The sequence below is a fragment of the Hemitrygon akajei genome, chromosome 10 (genome assembly GCF_048418815.1).
Source record: "Hemitrygon akajei chromosome 10, sHemAka1.3, whole genome shotgun sequence".
NCBI lineage: Eukaryota > Metazoa > Chordata > Chondrichthyes > Myliobatiformes > Dasyatidae > Hemitrygon > Hemitrygon akajei.
In genome coordinates, this window is record NC_133133.1 from 55,755,725 (window position 1) to 55,773,199 (window position 17,475).

Below are 17,475 nucleotides of genomic sequence, written 5' to 3' on the forward strand. Positions count from 1 at the left end.
TATGACTTGTAAGGGAAGCTGAAGTTGATGGCAGTCCCATCCATCTATTATCCTTTTCCTTCTTGTGATGCAGTAACAGCGGTGCATTTTGTAAACAGCACACACTACAGACTCTGTGTACCAGAGGTGTAGGGAATGAACACTAGGGGTAAATGACGAGGTGCCATTTGAGTGGGTTACGTTGTCCTAAGTGATGTCATTAGGGTCAGAGAGGCTACGTTTTGCCACGTTGTGTCTTCTGCTGGTAAGATACCGAGAGTCCAGGTCCTCTAGAATATTAGTCGATATTGCCCAAATTCCTGATGAAGGGTCTCGACCCAAAACATCAACTATACTCTTTCCTATAGGTGTTTCCTGGCCTGCTAAGTTCCTCCAGCATTTTGTGTCTGTTGCCCAAATTCAACTCACCCCTAACTATTAGGCTAAAAAGATAAAAGAGAATTTCACATGTCTGTCCACATCATGGGAAGGTTCACTTGTGAGCTGGAGTGGGCTCTGTAGAGCTCAGTACTTACCAGCTGTGACTGCAGTTCTTCCACTGTTTGATTCAGTGCACTTTTGCCATTTATTTCAAGAATTTCATCACCAACGTGGAGTGTGCCTGTAAATCAAGAAACATGATTTGAATATCACCAGGCCATGGAAATATGAGATTAGAGCAAGCTGGTGATGCCTGGACTTTCCTGTCACTGCAGGAGGTAAGCAGATTCCAGTGTTCACTGAGATGTAAAGAGGGTGCTATCACTTGAAAAATGTAGAATTGAACACAATCTTCATTCAGGTTCTGCATCTTCCTGCTATTGGGATAGGGTTGGTGGTAAAACCAGACTTCTCTAAGATACTTTGCCTTAGGCTTCCTATCAACTTAAAAAGTGCTGAGTTATATTTAGCAAGATGCAAAAGGTAGCCCGTCTCTCTCACCGCAGTGGATGAGGATTGAATACAGATTTGAGAGAGATCTAAAACTAGTATTAAAGGATATTAAAGTGGCTGCTAGCATGGGACATGACAATCGCAGCATTATTTACCCAATATATCAAAACTTCAGAAAACGCATATTTTCATTTCTAAAATATCTGTAACCTGGGGTTTACAATCTGCATCTTCACAACATTCACTTTTCCTCTATCACAAAATTGTAATAATCGTAATTCTACACAAACCCAATCAGCATCTAAAGGCTATTGTACTTCTAGATCAATTGATTTAATCAATATTCCCCACTCTTTCCTCATAACCTTGCATAATCTCTCTGTTCACATACTTGTCCAATCACCTAATGGAAGTTAGTATTGAGTTTATTGGCAGAAACCTACCCAACAGTGGAGTCTTGATGCAGTTCACTGATGGAATTATTGTTAAGTGATTTAGCAAGTGTATTTAGTCAGCAAGTGAACTGTAATGATCCTAAAGACCATTTTAAAAATGAATGTGTTAAATTATTGCGTAAAAGCTTAGCTTCAGTAGTCTTTATCTGTAGGATGTAACATTTGGTCTTTCGCTTTCTCTGGATTGGGGAAAAATGTAACCAAAGATTTGCTGACTCACTTGTGGGGTAAGTATCAGATATACTCAGTGTCATGATCCACCATGAAGATGGAACACACAGAAAAGGGGAGCCTGGTTTAGGTCAGCTGCAGTTTAGATGAGTGGGGCATGACTAGATTGAATCATACAAGGCCCACATAATGCAGTAGCTCTAGACGTTGAAAGGATATTTTCTGTTGTGGAACAACATAGAATCAGGGGTCACTCTGCAACAATAAGGATCACCTATTTAAGACAAAGATGGAATGAAACTCATAGCTCTCAGAGAGTTGTGAGCCTTTCCTCAAAGAACAGCAGAAGTAGAATTAGCTCAGCATTTGATAAACAAAGATGAAAGACTTCTGTTGGTGGAAATGAAGCGTGGAGTGGATATTTAATCAGAACAGTTATTACCTTATTAAATGGTCCACCTGCTTGTCTTTCATATGCTCATACACTGTATGCTCATGGAATTAACAAAGAGAGTGGAAGAATGGTTGGAATTTTGAAAAACTTTAGTTTCAATTAAGTCTCTCTGATGTGGTGAGCGTATAACCAGGATGACAGAAACTTTGAGGATTTCACACCTTGTCTATGAATCATCCCTCCGTGAAGAATCCTTCCAACGACACAGCGCCCTTTGTTGTTCACTTTCAAGGTAATTCCCTGTAGATTAAAAAAATGGAATTAACTGTATCTCCATCCAGAAATCTGCAAACTCCCTTCAAACTGTAGATAAGAGATAATATTTTGTACCAAACTGAAGACTGGTTTTGCACGTGCATGTTTCAGTGTTGGTGCTTATGTGCAGATGACCAAGTATCTGCACATACTCACATATACGGCGTGCATTCTCTGTCCAAGTGCTTGTGAGTATTGTGCCTCTCTGCATCTGTACATTACCCTCCATGCCATGCTCCCGGAAGGGTTGTAATGGATACAGGGGCAGTGTGAAGAGTTCTGGGCTGGGCCATTATGTGGAGCCTAAGTGGTGTCAGCAGGAATCTACCTGGAGGGGGTGAAAATTGACCTCTTATTTGAAGCCAATGGGAGGAGACACTGTTGCTATTACCAGGATGGCCTTTGGTACTGTTGTAGCCAACCAAAGGGCTGAAACTCTTCCACCTGCAGCAGCACTGCACTGGAGGAATGAGACAGGCAAAAGTATGTTGTGGACAGGAACTACCGGTAAGTAAGTTCTTTCATAGCTGATAACCAGGCATTTGTAAAGTTTTTGTTTGTAACTTTTTTTTGGAAAAATAGATGATTGTATGCTCATTCCCAGTCTTCCTCTCTCACCACCCTTTCAATCTATACATGCTTTTTAGATCTACAAGCCCCAAACAACATAGGTCCATGCAGTATGCTTCCCCATTCTCCGCATCCTTTTCGATATCAGGTGCGAGTAATTGACTGCAATTGGGATAGCAATGAGGAAGATGTGCTGGCTCATGATTCCACCCTCACAGTCTTCAGCTCAAATAACGACCAAGCCTTGTGGAATGCAAATGATAAACCTCCTTCAGGAAGATAGAGTTCAAATTCTCACAACTCCCAAAGTCAGCCAGGTAAGGTGGTGCCTTCTGGACTCAGTGCTGCCAAGGCCCCGTCTCCAAGGTGACCCGCACTCCCCTGTACTGAAAGGCAGCTATCTTTCACCAGCCAAGCTATAAGCCATGGGATGAAACTGAACAGGAATGCTGAGACAAACAGATGGATATGGAAGTGGGAACTACAAAAATGCACAAGGCTGATTTGCTGATGCTTTTCAGCTTTTTAAGATGATTTATTTATACATTTGTTCTAGAGTTTGTGATGACTTATTTATGGTTTGAGGCCAAGCAAATGATTTTTAGTGAAGAAACCGGGGGAAGGGGCGGTGTGACTGTGTTTAAGGTTTATTAAGGTTGTATTACTGCTATTGCACTCAACTTCTTTAGTAATGTCTGACAAATTGTTTAACTTGCCTCCTCACTTCCTCTTCCATTATTGCTCCTCGGGAGGAGTTCTTTCCTGATGAACATTCAGGAGTGCAGAATTGAGGAAGACACTGATTGAAGAGATGAGCTGCTAGTTAACAGTAATGATGTCAGATCAATGTTACCTATGCTGATGACGTGATCTGCCTAATCATCATATTCTTTATACGTGCTCACTGAGTCTACTAACCTCAGTCTTTTATTGAACATCTTAACAACAATTCCATTTTTCACAGCACGATTGAATATCTTAAACTGAACCACAGTTGGAATGAGTAAGGAAGGGGCCATGGCAGGGAAGTACATTTTAGGAACATCTTGAAGTTGTAGTAAAATAAAGGAACTTAAAGGGGAAATTCCAAAGTATCTGCATAGGATTGTGAAAGTTTTGCCACTAACTGCAGAGCCAAGAGACGAGAGAACTGAATGAAAGCAGAGGTTAAATTGGGCTCTAGAGAAATTTATAAAGGTTATGATGCCATGGTCCATAGGAGGATTGAAGGGAAGGCAAGGATTTCAAATTGAGGAGCTGGGTAGTGGTAATCCATTGGAGGTTTCCAAGAAGAGGGACAGTGGGATAGAAAATGGGTGTCTTGTTCTGAATGAGTCAGAGTTCATAAAGAAGAATTCACTCACATAAAATACCTTTCACAATCTCAGAATTGTGATTTGCAAGAAGTAAGTATTTTGTGTGGAGGGAAGAATTTCAGCCAGCAAAGCAGCAGACATTTGGAGGCGATTGAAGAATAGATGTAATGTGTAGCAGCTGTGAAGAAGAGATAAAATCTGTAGAAAATCAAGCTGTCGTGCCAGAGATAAATAATCAGTTTAATACAGGAAGTAAATTGGGAAACTCAGCTCTTGGTCGAGCAGAACATTATGCATTCCATGATGAAGGGAAAAGAGCTGGAAACAGCTGCTGAGCAGGAATTCCTCCACAATGTCTCTAGACAAAATCTGAGAGCACAGTAACTATTAAAGAAGTGGGTTTTTTGTTCTGCATAGAAGAGTAGGTAAGATTTTGAAGTATTTTTTCAAGAGCAGCATAAATAGTTTTTTTAAGAAAGCTGACATACCATAGGTTCGTTTGTACTTTTCTGGAATGTGATCATTTGGATTTTCTTCATGTTCTGAGCCTCGTGTTCTTTACTGTTACCATTCATGTAAGGGGAAGAGTTGGCGCTGCCATTGCTGTAGACTTCCTGGGCAGCACCAGGGCATGTCAGCATATATCCCTAAGAACAAGACATAAATTAGTTAGACAAAAGTAGCAATGGAACTAGACTCTCATGTGGCAGAGGTACCTTTTTTTTCTCCCAAAGAAGAAAGTTATGAAGTCAAACTCAGTAGCCTAAAATATGTAGTTTATTCTTCCTGAAGAAATGCAAATGAAACACAAGATATTTCTTTCTCATTTGTACAGTTCCTCTCGCTGGGTGTATTTTGGACAGTTACCGTATATATTTTTAGCTCAAGTTGTTACCTGAATGCATAAATTTCTTTCACTTATTTATACATTTGAATGGAGTATTAGCAGACACATGTATAGGATGAAAGTTTATTAACAGATAAGACATAGCTGTTTCTTATCAAAATGGAACCAATGCAAGAAACATCAAACTTCAGAATAAATGTTGAGGATATCAGTAGAGAAATTGTGTATATTCATGTGACATTAATTATACAGCAATGTTAATAAATTAATTTTACTTAGGCATTCGCTTCCACTGATATAATAGATAACTGAATATCAGTAAAGTGAAGCTTTTGTTTCTAATATCAGGCACATGTCAAAACATCCCAAGATTGTATTTAGTATGTTGTATAAAATACTGCAAGTAGCATGTAATAAAGCAGTAAAGTTGCATATTACAGCCAAAATTTCACATGTAGCTTCATATATAGGGCATCACTGTATCTTCAGGAAGTAGTCACCTCCGATTACACATCAGACCAGCACAATGCGGATTTTGGCAAAATTTATTCCAGGAGTAAATTTCCTTGTATTCTGTTAGATTTTTAAAGTGTCACACAATGAAGATTTAACAAATGTCCTGTTAAGGTGACCTAAAGTGTCAAGGACACTATTACAACTCCCAATACTCTCCCAGGTCATCAGTCCATCACCTAGGGCAGTCATCAAAATTAGAGCTTCATGCAGATTATCATGATCTTGTTAATTACAGGGTGGCTTGTTATTCCGACCAGTACTGTATGACATTCAGTGAACAACTGCAATGAGTTCTGGGTTTAAGTTGTATAGTCTGATGAAGGGATGTTATAGCTTCTTTCTACAGATACCAGATGACTAATTTTTACAAAACCCTCTTTTTCTTTCTCCTTTTTAATTTCTTGATGCTTGATGGGATTATTTTGTGAATGTTAATGTAGCTATGTTTCCTGTGTTTTCAGCAGGTTACTACATCTGGGAAGAGTTGACAAGACTGAAGGTAATCCCAGACTCCATCAGTATGTCTTAGGGTTCAATCAATAACTGATTCTACACTCCTTTTTACCTCCCAATCACAAACCATCCAATTACTTCCAATACCACCCAAGAGGCTCTGAGGCCAATTGAAGTATGGTAGCTGCCCCTAATCTGGGATGAACCAGCTTTGTCTGAATGGGGACCTGTCCAGTCTTAGAGATGAGTTATATACTAGGCTGTTCATTCCCCCAATAAACAAATGGGTATTTTAGAAGTTGTGAAAGATTTCATTTTCATTTGCTATTGCAAATAATTGAAATATTTCAATCAAAATATTGTATCTTTCAGAGTTTTGTGTTAGTCAGAGGGAAGAGCTTGCTTTTCTTGACCATCATGAGCTGTCATCCTTTTAAACAGGTCTGATTATCAAGCCACCACTGTAAAGTTTGATTTGAGTTTTTTCTCTGAATTTGTGTCTCAGTAACATCACAAGCTGATCACAGTTAAATTCCATTAGAGTGTAAGAATACTTTGATTTGGATTTGGTTTGTTGACTGTGGTTTACATGACAGTCTGACAGCCTGCATCAGTAAATGGCACCTTCACACCGTGTAGATGGGTTCTGCACCAATTCTCTTTAGATAGTAAGTCTCCCCAGGTTCCTGAGAAGAGACACAGAATGGTTTCAGCAGCTAAAGAACCATCTACTGTGTTGCAGTAAGGTCAGCATAAACCCCTTCCACATGAAGCCACCACATGTGATGCTCATTCATTCATCACCAGATGCATCTTTTCCTGAAAGCAGACTTCCCCTTTGATATCATTTGGGCTCAGACTGCCCCCCTCAACATCCCCCCAGCCAGCTTCATGCCTGTTCCCCTTGTGTAAGTCTGCACGGGATGTGCCAGTCGGCATTTCACTTCCGTGGGTGTCTTCAGCCGAGTCTATCCTTTCATCCAGTTTTGAGCGACAGTCACTGAGCAGAGACTGGAGCAGAAGCCGTGGCAGGAAGCTTGACCGAATCTGCTTCCTTGAAAGTTTTGGGAATTGGACCGGCCACCCACTTTACATGTTACTTGATTTTGCATTTCATTGAAATAGAATGGGACAAGGGGTAAACGTATAGCAAATGCAACCTCATCAGTCTTTCGGGTTGGGCTAAAATTAGCCCCTGTCCTTGGATCAATTCCCCCTCATTAAACTGAGTGTACTAAATTCAGTTTTCATGTCCCACCTGCTACCTCTCTCTGCAATCAACTATTTCCCAGGAGCGTGTGAAACCCCAAACTTAAGAAACTGTGCAGACTAAACGATCAAAAATACCAGGTACTGTCAGGTAAACCACTCATGATTTGTGATTATAAAGTCTTCAGTGAAATGAAGAAACCTCTTTATTGTGTATTCCATTACTCAGAATGTGACTGATGTTTGAGGCCATTGTAATGTTGATCTTCTCAAACCACTGAAAAGAACCAAAAAGATGTCATTCATTAAAATAACATCATTTTGCTGGTTTTCACACACAGGTCAAGTGCCTCACACTGACATTTCAACAGCTGCTCCTCTTCCTCTGATATTGTTGGACATAAGCTTTGGTAGCCATCCATTGATGAATCAAAATGTACAATGGGGCACCTTGCAGCAATGAATTCCAAGCATCTTCATGTACAGCTTAGTCTGACCTTACTACTGCAGCTTAGTGGGTGGAGAACAGTACAAGAGGTAAAGCCTTCAACTACTAACGTACTTAACACAGAAGAGTTTTCTTTAAAATTAAATGGTTAAAAATCCAACTCCCCGCGTTGTGAATTAAAGCTCTATGTACATTGTTATTTCGATTCATGGTTAGAAAGATGACAGCGTACATGCAATGGTTTTAAAACAGTCCCTTGTACGGTAGTTTGCTGTATGCACCAGTCTGTGGTTTCCTCACCGACTATGACCGTCGGTGCCCAGCTATGGTGTTAAGCTGACATATTAAACTTCTGCCTTGAATGCAATTTGTGTTGTCCAGTGACTTGTAAAAGAAAGTGGATTTTGTTGATTGCAGGTTTTGGACATAAATTCCTCTAGAGGTGGAGTTTGTACCAAGGTACTACAATCTTCGAATATGTAACTTAGAGATTTACAATATTGGGATTTGGAACTATCTCTGTCAAAAGTCAATTGAAAATTTCAAGACTCAGCTCATCAGATTTGTATCAGGCTGAGCACTGGGGGCCGGTATTAAAGTCTGATAAAGGGAGCTGGGGTACAGAAAACAGAATATTTGTTTGGAGATTGCTTATTCCTGCATTTTAGTACCTTTAGGAAAGAAGAATAAGACTTGATGGGATAGGCCTGGAAAATCAATTGCAATAGTCCTGCTCTATTGGCTTCTATAAAATAAACAACTCGGCAATTAGAAAACAAAGTTTAAAATCATGTAGGGAAGTTGACATGGGTAGTGCTATATTTGATAATAATTTTAAAAAGCTTACTAAGATGATTTACTGACTTCATCAGATGCTGCCCGACCTGCTGAGTTCATCCAGCTTTTGTACGTGTTACTAAGATGATATTGGTAGTAATAGCACAATTAGAAAATAATCATCTTAACATTTGTCAATATTATTTTCAACATTCCAATTTTGTAATTTCAGCGAAGAAACGTAAGTTAGAGGTTAATTTACTCCATAACATTGCTGATTCCAACTTTGTGGCTGTCATCCTACAAGGGTATAACAGCATTGCCAAATAACACTTGCTGAACCTTTCAATCTCGGCCCAAAACATCGACTGTTTATTCACTTCCATAATTGCTGCCTGACCTGCTGAGTTCCTCCAGCATTTTGTGCGTGTTGATCAAGGTTTACTGCAATATTAAATAGCAATCTACCATGTCAGCACTCTGCCAGCAGGAAGGAAGGGAAACTCTTCTTCAACGTGCAGAGTCCTGGGGCTTAATTGAAATTAATGGCATCACAGTCTATTAATGGAAATCATTAATAGTGTAAATAATCTTCATTTACTCCTGCTTCTCATACTCCTGGAACAGCTGGATGGATGAAAAGGCTCAGTATTAACAATGGTCACCTTAGCTGAATAAATGTTCCACCTGGCTTCCCTCTTCCCTCTCTTCCTACAAATTTGCACGAATAAGGGAATACTGGCTATTGTCTTGTACATCCTGGTTATTCTCACAACAGTCATTAGAATGAGAAATCAAAGGAGTATCAGTAACCGTTAGGAGAGTGGTTTCCGCCTGAAGCATCAACTGTACTCTTTTCCAAGATGCTGCCTGGCCTGCTGAGTCCCTCCAGCATTTTGTGTGTGTTGCTCGGATTTCCAGCATCTGCAGATTTTCTCTTGTTTGTGATTAGGAGAGCATAATGGCTTTAGGCAGTCCTTGGAACACAGATGGAGTTGTTGACTAAGTAACATGGATCCTAATATCTTAATTTCTGTTCATCCAAAGTGGCAAGTTGGACAAGCAGATGGATAATTTACAGACAATTAAGAAGTGGGCCTTGACCATGGCATTTAAATAGGTTTTAATTTTCATTAGCTGTTGAACACTAATGCATAGCAATGGAAAGGAATCCTACAAAAATGAAAATTAACAGGAGGCAGGCAACACAATACAGTTATGAAACTGAACAAAATCTGTCTCCTCCCTGAATGTGAAACAGATATTCTGCGGTGCTTTCTCTATTATACAATATTGATTGTTATGCTTAAACATGCAACAGGAGCTGCTAGGAACTGCAGACGTCCCCTGCCTTGAGTGTTACTGAGCTGAAACAGTGTTAAGTACACATCCAGTTGCTGACTCCACATCTAGGCCCTTATCTCACTGTTGTAAATACCTTAGTAGCTGCTGACTACAAAATTACTTTTGAGAAACTAACCAATGGTTAAGGAGGTCCATCTTAGCAGTACAAAGTTCATAGCACATAGCTGATTTAAATTATTGTAAGAATTCATGGGTCAGCGCATTTTAATTCTAAGTAGCAAAGTTCACATTAAACTTGATAATTTAGCTGCCTGATAAAAATGATAAGCATTTTAGTTAGGCTTACAAAAATGCAAGATGCAACTACAGCACCTTTGATATCTGAACTATGCACTAAATAAACTCCAAGTCAGCATTTTATTTTGGCAGAGATTGAGATCAAAGGAATTAAATTTACTCTAACTCAGAAGGTCCCATATCCTTCACCCCACCCCTTCTATAAAAGATCATAGGAATTCAACTGATGGTGGTCGACAGGCCTGAGCAACTCTCCAATGCTAGACTCTCCCCATCTTCAAGAATGCTTCTGGAGGACCAATATTGATGGGGAATTAAATATAGGAGCTGAGGACTGTGGCCAGGCAATACCATCTGAGATTCGTCCATCTTCACCCTTTGTCCACATACATGCTATTTTTAGAGCTGTTAACTAGGAACAACGAACAATTCTAGCAGAGGGCTCGTCCTAACACAAGAGCGCTGAGGATGACTTTTTCCTGCTTCACAGAAGAAGTTGATTGGGAAGAAAAACAGTGCTTTCACTAATCAGTACATTACATAACCCAATAACAAAGTTCGTCTCTGAGTTAATCTTGCCGCTTGATGCAGATGATTCAGCACTTATACTTGTTATGTTAAAAACAAAGACAGACCACAGCACAAACAGAAATCTGCAACATCGGAGCAAACTTAATTGAACTCTGTATACAAGTTGTGTTATCATCATTAGTACAGCTGAGTTTGAAACCATTCCAGGTTTTTCTCCAATGTGGATATTGGCTTACATTTTCAGTTGTTGTGATAGAGACTCTGCAAGATTATAGAAACTGATATTATAAGAAATATCTGCCTTGGGTAGCTTGGTGCTATAGTATTTTCAAGCTCCTATGCGTCTATCAGTGCTTTTTCTTGGCCCCCAATCCACATTCCAACTTACCCCTCAAACAAGTTGTCCATCTTGCTGGTGCTGTTTTTTCACACATCACCACCACGTTGGGGATGACAGCTGAAGCTGAGCAACTCATATGTAGTTTAACATTTAAGTGCAATTAGCAAGGACAGTCAAAAAAATCTAGTTCCCAATGACTTTTTGGTATTGGTACTCAATAATCATGTCAAAACACTAAAGTGCACATAGCAAGTTTGAAGTAACTTGGTTTCATATTTCCACCCTGTGATTAATGAAGGGAAAATATATTCCATGATAAGCAATATAGTAACCAGGAAGCCAATTACAAGTGCTGAGATCTGCAATGGCTTGGAAGGGGAGCACATAGAATAATAATCAGTGCGTAAATGGAAACTGAATGCATAATAGTCTATTGCAATTCTGATTTTTGACTCACTAATGAAGAGACACATTATGAAAAAATAATGCATAATTAGTTGAAGCTAGAGGAGCTTTAAGAGCTTAGAGTTTATAGAGAAGAGTAGAGGAAGACGAGGAGTCCAATGGTATTGAAGTACTGAGGAAGAATAAATTAGAGAGTGAAAAATGTAAAGAGGCTTTAGGTGAGATGCTGAGTAGAAGAAGATTATCCAGTGATCCAGCAGTTTGTGGTCTCAGTGAGGTAAAAAAAAATGAAGCTCAATTCAGTCTCTAAAAAAATTCCACAGCAACCATTTCAATCCTGCAGTCACCTTGGTACCAGAGGCCAATAAGTATTCTCATGTGCTACTTCAGAGCAAGGCCAGGAGCTTGGTGGGCAGAGAAGTCCTTGGCTGCACAAGACAAAAGGCTCACTGGGTGGCCTACTACCAAGATGGAGGTGAGGATGTGCAATTGTGGTATTTTCTGTCATGGGCCTCAGCCAATCAGGGTGGGATGAGGTCTTATGGTTCCAGTCCCAGTCTATTCTGTGAAGAGCTTTTCTTTTGGCCCAGAAGTGCTCAATAATGGCTACTCCTGGAATAACAACATTAAAGAAGAAACTAGGAAAGTTTCCCAAACTTAGTTAACAATGATTTAATTGAATCCTTCATGAGTTCTGAGTTGCTGAATTGCTTGTCAGACAGAGGAAAAGCAGAACTTTACCAATGGAAAAGAAATAAAAGGTACTTTTAGAAAGTTGAATAGATTTACTGCACATTCCTGTATCCACTATTGACTAAACAAAGCCTGGTTTATTTACATTTTGTTAAACAGATCTTTTTTAACCTAAGGCCCCACTGATTAACATACATTATGAATGAAAAAAGAACAATTGACTACTTTGTAACTAAATTAACATGGAAAAAAGAGGATTCCTTGCTTCAATTTTACTTCAACCAACAGATGATATATCATTTGCTGTGTCACAGCATGTCTCCAATTTATTTAATATAACAGCTTACCTATATGTGACATTACTAATGTAGTAAAATATCCCACACTAATTTAGAGAAGTGTAATCAGTTAAAAAGTTTATTCTGAGCCAAGTAAGGAATTTTAGGAATAATAGCAAAGCAGTGAGTATAAAGGAGAGAGGTGGGAAGACAGAGAGGTTTTAAGAATGGGCTAGATCACCAGATGAATGTTTGCCAAAGACTCCCCCGGGAGTTTGCAGCCTTACAAAAATATTAAAAATAGAAGTTTTATTGATTGGCTAAAATACTGCCATGTGGGCTGGCATTTTAAACAAACAATTACAGTAAGTTTAAATTTCCTTATGACATGAGATTATTTTGGCCCCTTGAGTCCAGGTCAGCACTAAATTTCCCAATTTAACCTGCTCTCCCCATGTTCTCACCCACTCTTCCCAGAATCTGCTCATCTACACAGTAAAAACAGTTTAAGACTATTAGTCAGCCTGTGTTTGGGATATGGGATGGAATTGGAGATGGATCCATAAGGTCACAGGAAGGACATGCAAACTCCAAATAGACAATGCAGGAGCGGTGTTTACCAAAGTCACTCCCCTACCACCCCAGGAATCCTAACCTGTGCCAGAGGCTTTGGGACAGGTGGAGGCATCGCCCAGTCGCAGGCTTCTCCATTAGTTACCTGGTTGCACCAAAGCATCTCACAGGAGCGACATCCTGAATGGTCAGGGCTGCTGTGCACACAGCAAGCAGGAGATTCCACCTGCAGCTTAGCGCAATGAGGGACAGATTTCAACAGGAGATTGGAGGGAGACCAGGTCAGTGATCTCCAAGTCACTCTACCAACAGGAGTGCTCCAGAAAGACTGAAGGTCAGTGTAATGTTCCTCTTGAGTACGGCTGAGATACTCTCAGCAGCAGTTAAATTGTTCCACCTGGTGAGCCAAAGTAAAATGAGTGTCCCACCTCCTGAAGGCACAACCCTCACATGAAATTGTATCCTAGAAACAGCAACAAGGAGTATGTGCAGAGTTGGGCCTCTCCTTTATTGGGTTTTTAAATCCCATGACACCCCTGCTGACCTGCTTCAACCTGCTGTGGCATATTTAAATCTAGGACAATCATTTGGGGTCAACTTTTATCAAGTGCTTTCTCTCTTCATGTTGTTGATCACTTGCTAGAAATTGTGAATCAGGTGTGAATATCTCTCCCGAGGTATTGTTCAGAATGCTTTTCCTGAAAGTGACATTAAAGGTAAAATGGGATTAAGCAGAGGATGCTAGGGATTTAAAAACAAAAGTGCAAATTAAGAGTGAAAAGATTTTCCTGGGATTAGGACATGCATAGAACAGTATAGCACAGTGCAGACCCTTCAGTCCATGATGTTATGCTGGCGCTTTAACCTACTCCAAGATCAATATTACCCTCCCTCCCAAATTTTTTACATTCATGTGCCTATCTAAGAGTGTCTTAAATGCCCCTAATGTATCTGTCTCTGCCACCATCCCTGGCAGCATGTTCCCTGCACTCACACTATGTAAAAAAACCTGCCTCTGACATTCTCCCTTATACTTTCCACCAAACATCTTAAAGTTCCTCCAGGTTCAAGCATCTGCAATCACTTGTGTCTCTAAGAATCAGCAAACTTTGTGTTGAGATCAGAAAACTGATGATGAGGAAGGTTATAAATGGGAATACTGCTTGAGTTAGAGAAGGGTCTGCAGCGTGGAGACGGTTGGGTGCTCTGTGGGCTAAGAGCCTAAAGATTAGAGAGGTCCCAGCCCAGAGCAGCCTTGTCATTGACCTAAAAATGAGTGTCAGTAGTCTGTCCTTAGAACAATGTGATCTAACTTCCCTAACATTCACATTTCTCCGGGATTGCTGGGAAAGAGTATTTCACGTCAAATACACAAGTGTGACTTGTGCTGAAAAATGACTGGTTGAGTTTCCATGGTGACACGGAATAACTTGGAATATGTCAGCATTGCATTTCACTTCAGGAAATGTTTGCTTGGTGCTAATATGAGCAGCTTTATAAATCTCCTTGAGTCATGGAGAGAAACAGCATGGATAAAGTCCTTCTGCCCACTGAGCTCGTGTCAAGTATCTACCATACTTTTCTTTATCTTCCCACATTCTTATCAACCTGCCCCAAATTCTACCCCTCACCTGCACACCAGGAGCAATTTGCAGTGGCCAACTAACCTATCAACCAGCACTCCTTTAGAAGATGTGAAAAAACTGGAGCATCCTGAGGAAACCCACGCGGTCACGGGGAGAATGAACAAATTCCGCAAAGGATGGGATGGGACCAGGTCTCTAGTCTGGTGACATAACAGTTCTCCTGGCAGCCCTACTGAACAATCACCGAATTTGAGGTAGGCGTACTTTGCAGCTTCTTCACAGGGAGTTCCATTTCAACAAGATGTCTTAAAACCTGAGATCTATATTTAGAGATGAGCTCCATCTCTACTTGATTCACTCTCACACATTCAATAATAGCTCTATGAAAAAAACATTTGCATTTAGTTGTGACTCCATTCAGACTACAGGGGCAGTTTAAAAGCTAGTTGTGTATCTCTCAGCCCAGATCAATATAATTAATGCAAAAATGATGCGAAATAACTTTTGAGATCCATGGGGAGAAGCAAAGTCACATTCAACAGACACGTTGTGTGAACTGTATGGTTATGTAATATACATGCTGTTATTGCTAAATGTAGCTGTGAGTTATTCAAATCTATCTTTTTGGCAGAATGTATGAGAATCAGAGTTCAAATGATTCAACTTCAAATTTATGCATTTGGAAATTCCGAGAAATAAATCAGGGTGGGAAAAAATCTGTAGATAACGTTAATTCAAAGGATTATTAATGTTGCTTAGGGCTTAAGTGCTCAGAACTGGAGTAGTGGAGTGCTGTTTTAAACAGCACATGATGTAGAATTAAATTTATCCAGCGTAGATCACGTTAGCTAACATTTCCAGGCCACATTGCACCAATCACACTACTGGATCATGCACTTATGTTTATGATATGTCAGTTGACAACAGGTATCAACATTATTTGTCCACATTTTTGCCTGTGTTGAAATTTCTAGAAAGTGATGTCATTGAACAGCTGCAGAAATCAAGAGGTATAATATGCTGCTATCTTCATTTACTTCCCATTTAAAAGGTGCAATGCTTCAAAACCCTGCTGAAAGTTGCAATATCCTTCCACAGTCTGTCCCCAAACTAACAATTAGTCTTCTTTGGAGAATGTAACTCTTAAGAATAATGTCATACTTAACAGCATCTGCAGTTTTAAAAAAAAGCAGGACACATCCAGTCCAGTCAAGCAGCATTGCTATTGAGTGGCACTTACTCATCAATAACCCACTTACTGCTACCCATTCTGCCAGCCTTGGTCAAATCATGGACCTCAGAGCTGGTTTGTGAGAGTGAATGCATCAAGGCAGCATTTACCAGATGAGGCATCAGGGAGCTATGGTAAAGTAAGAGTCAGTGGGTATCAAGTGGAAAAATTCCAGTTGTTGGAGTTTCAGTCTACAAAAGATAGATGGATGTCGTTGTTAAACTCAATCAAACCAACCCTATGAATTCAGTGTAGGAGTACCTCAGGGCACTATCCAGGTCTCAACTATCTTCAGCAAATTGATCAGTAACTTTCCCTCCATTCTTAGTTCAGAAGAGGGGAGGTTAATTAAGACTTGCTCAATTTTCAAACCCATTCACCATTGGACATGATCTCAACTAGGACAGCCACATAAATACCAGAAAGAAAAGTATCAGAAGCATGGTGGGTTATTCTCAACCTGCATAGATAGTAGATCTACAACCAGCAGAACACCAACCAGGAGGAAGCACTGGACTTCATCAGCAAACCAACCACCACCCCAGTAGTTTATTCCCCCCCCCCCCCAATCACCAGTACAAATTGGCTGGAGTGTATACCATCTACAAAATACACTGCAGACACCCAGCACACATACCGGTGGTAAATGTATGACTCCTGTCACCAAGGAGGACGAGGGCAGCAGACATTTAGGTGTACCACCATCTGTGGGTTTCCATCCAGGTTGCCACACTGATTGGAAGCAAATCACTGGTCATTTACCGTTCCTGGGCCTAAATTCTTGCAACAGCCTAACCAACAGTACTGTGGGAGTACCATCACCACATGGATTGAAGCAAGTCAAGGACCCTGCTCTTCACAGTTGCAGATATTCAATAAATGCTGGCTTTGCCAGCAGTGCCCAGATCCTAAAGAATGATAGGGAAATTTCAGTAGTTAAGCTAAGCTGGTTGTGGTAGGTGAATCCAGGAACCCTGGTGAGGGAGGCATAAAAATGCACAAGATAAGAGGCCCTTTTCTCCACGAGAACCTGCATGCTTCTGGTATTCAACTGTCATGGGGCATTGTACCCTTTTAGATGGACAATCCTTCCCAGCTGCTACACAATGTGCTGGTAGAAGGCTTGTTTCAGTTCCCGTCACAACTGCTCATCTCCTGATTCAACACATTTTGTGGTAGATACCACAACAGAGCAGCTGCACACATGACTTTAATTAGTTTCATAACATCGCAGTGAGTGATTTTCACAATGTTCTTGAATCTTTTGGGCCAACAGTTGTGTGTATTAACCAATGGTGGACAACACCTACGTTACATATTGTAACACCGGATCTGTAACCTCATTTGCAGCCTCAGCAATCAATACAGGAAGTTAAACTGCCATAGAACTTCGTCAGAACAATGTCAGGTTTGAGAAGTGAAGGGGAAACAATGAACCACAAGGTCTGTTTTTCTGCAGAAATCTCCACAGCCCTGTGTATGAACTGTGACTCAAACCTCAGACCAGAAAAATCTCCTCCGCATGGACAGACTCGCATTCTCATCTATTTGGTATCAGTGAATGCTGACCAGAAACTAAGCTCTTCTTACTAGCTAGAGGGATACCGAGCTTATTTCCAGTGCCTTCTGCATTGATTAGCTAAACATGAATGTGAGCCCTTTTAAGTGGATGTGACGCAGCTTTTTCCTGGGTAAAATCATTGAACCACTGTGCAAGTGAGAGCTGCAGCTCTTGTGGGTATTTGAGGAGGAGTGTTTGGGATGGCACTGAGAACCTTGAACAAATGTCAGAAGTACAGAGTATCTCAGCAAAACCTCAGAAATAATCTGCCCCATCAAAGAACCCCCTGTCCTATCTGTGGCTCTGACATTGGGTTCATCAGCTACTTCAC

General features: G+C 40.4%; 1 protein-coding gene across 1 annotated transcript in view; it reads right to left on the reverse strand.

Annotated features, from left to right (window-relative positions):
* mpp1 (MAGUK p55 scaffold protein 1) overlaps positions 1–17,475 on the reverse strand; it is a 50,902-nt gene that overhangs the window by 25,068 nt on the left and 8,359 nt on the right. Inside the window, exons 2-4 of the mRNA XM_073058329.1 lie at positions 4,583–4,741; positions 2,115–2,193; positions 516–601 (exon numbers count right to left, since the gene is read on the reverse strand). Coding sequence (XP_072914430.1) covers positions 516–601; positions 2,115–2,193; positions 4,583–4,741 — 324 coding nt within the window. The remainder of the gene's footprint in view (positions 1–515; positions 602–2,114; positions 2,194–4,582; positions 4,742–17,475) is intronic.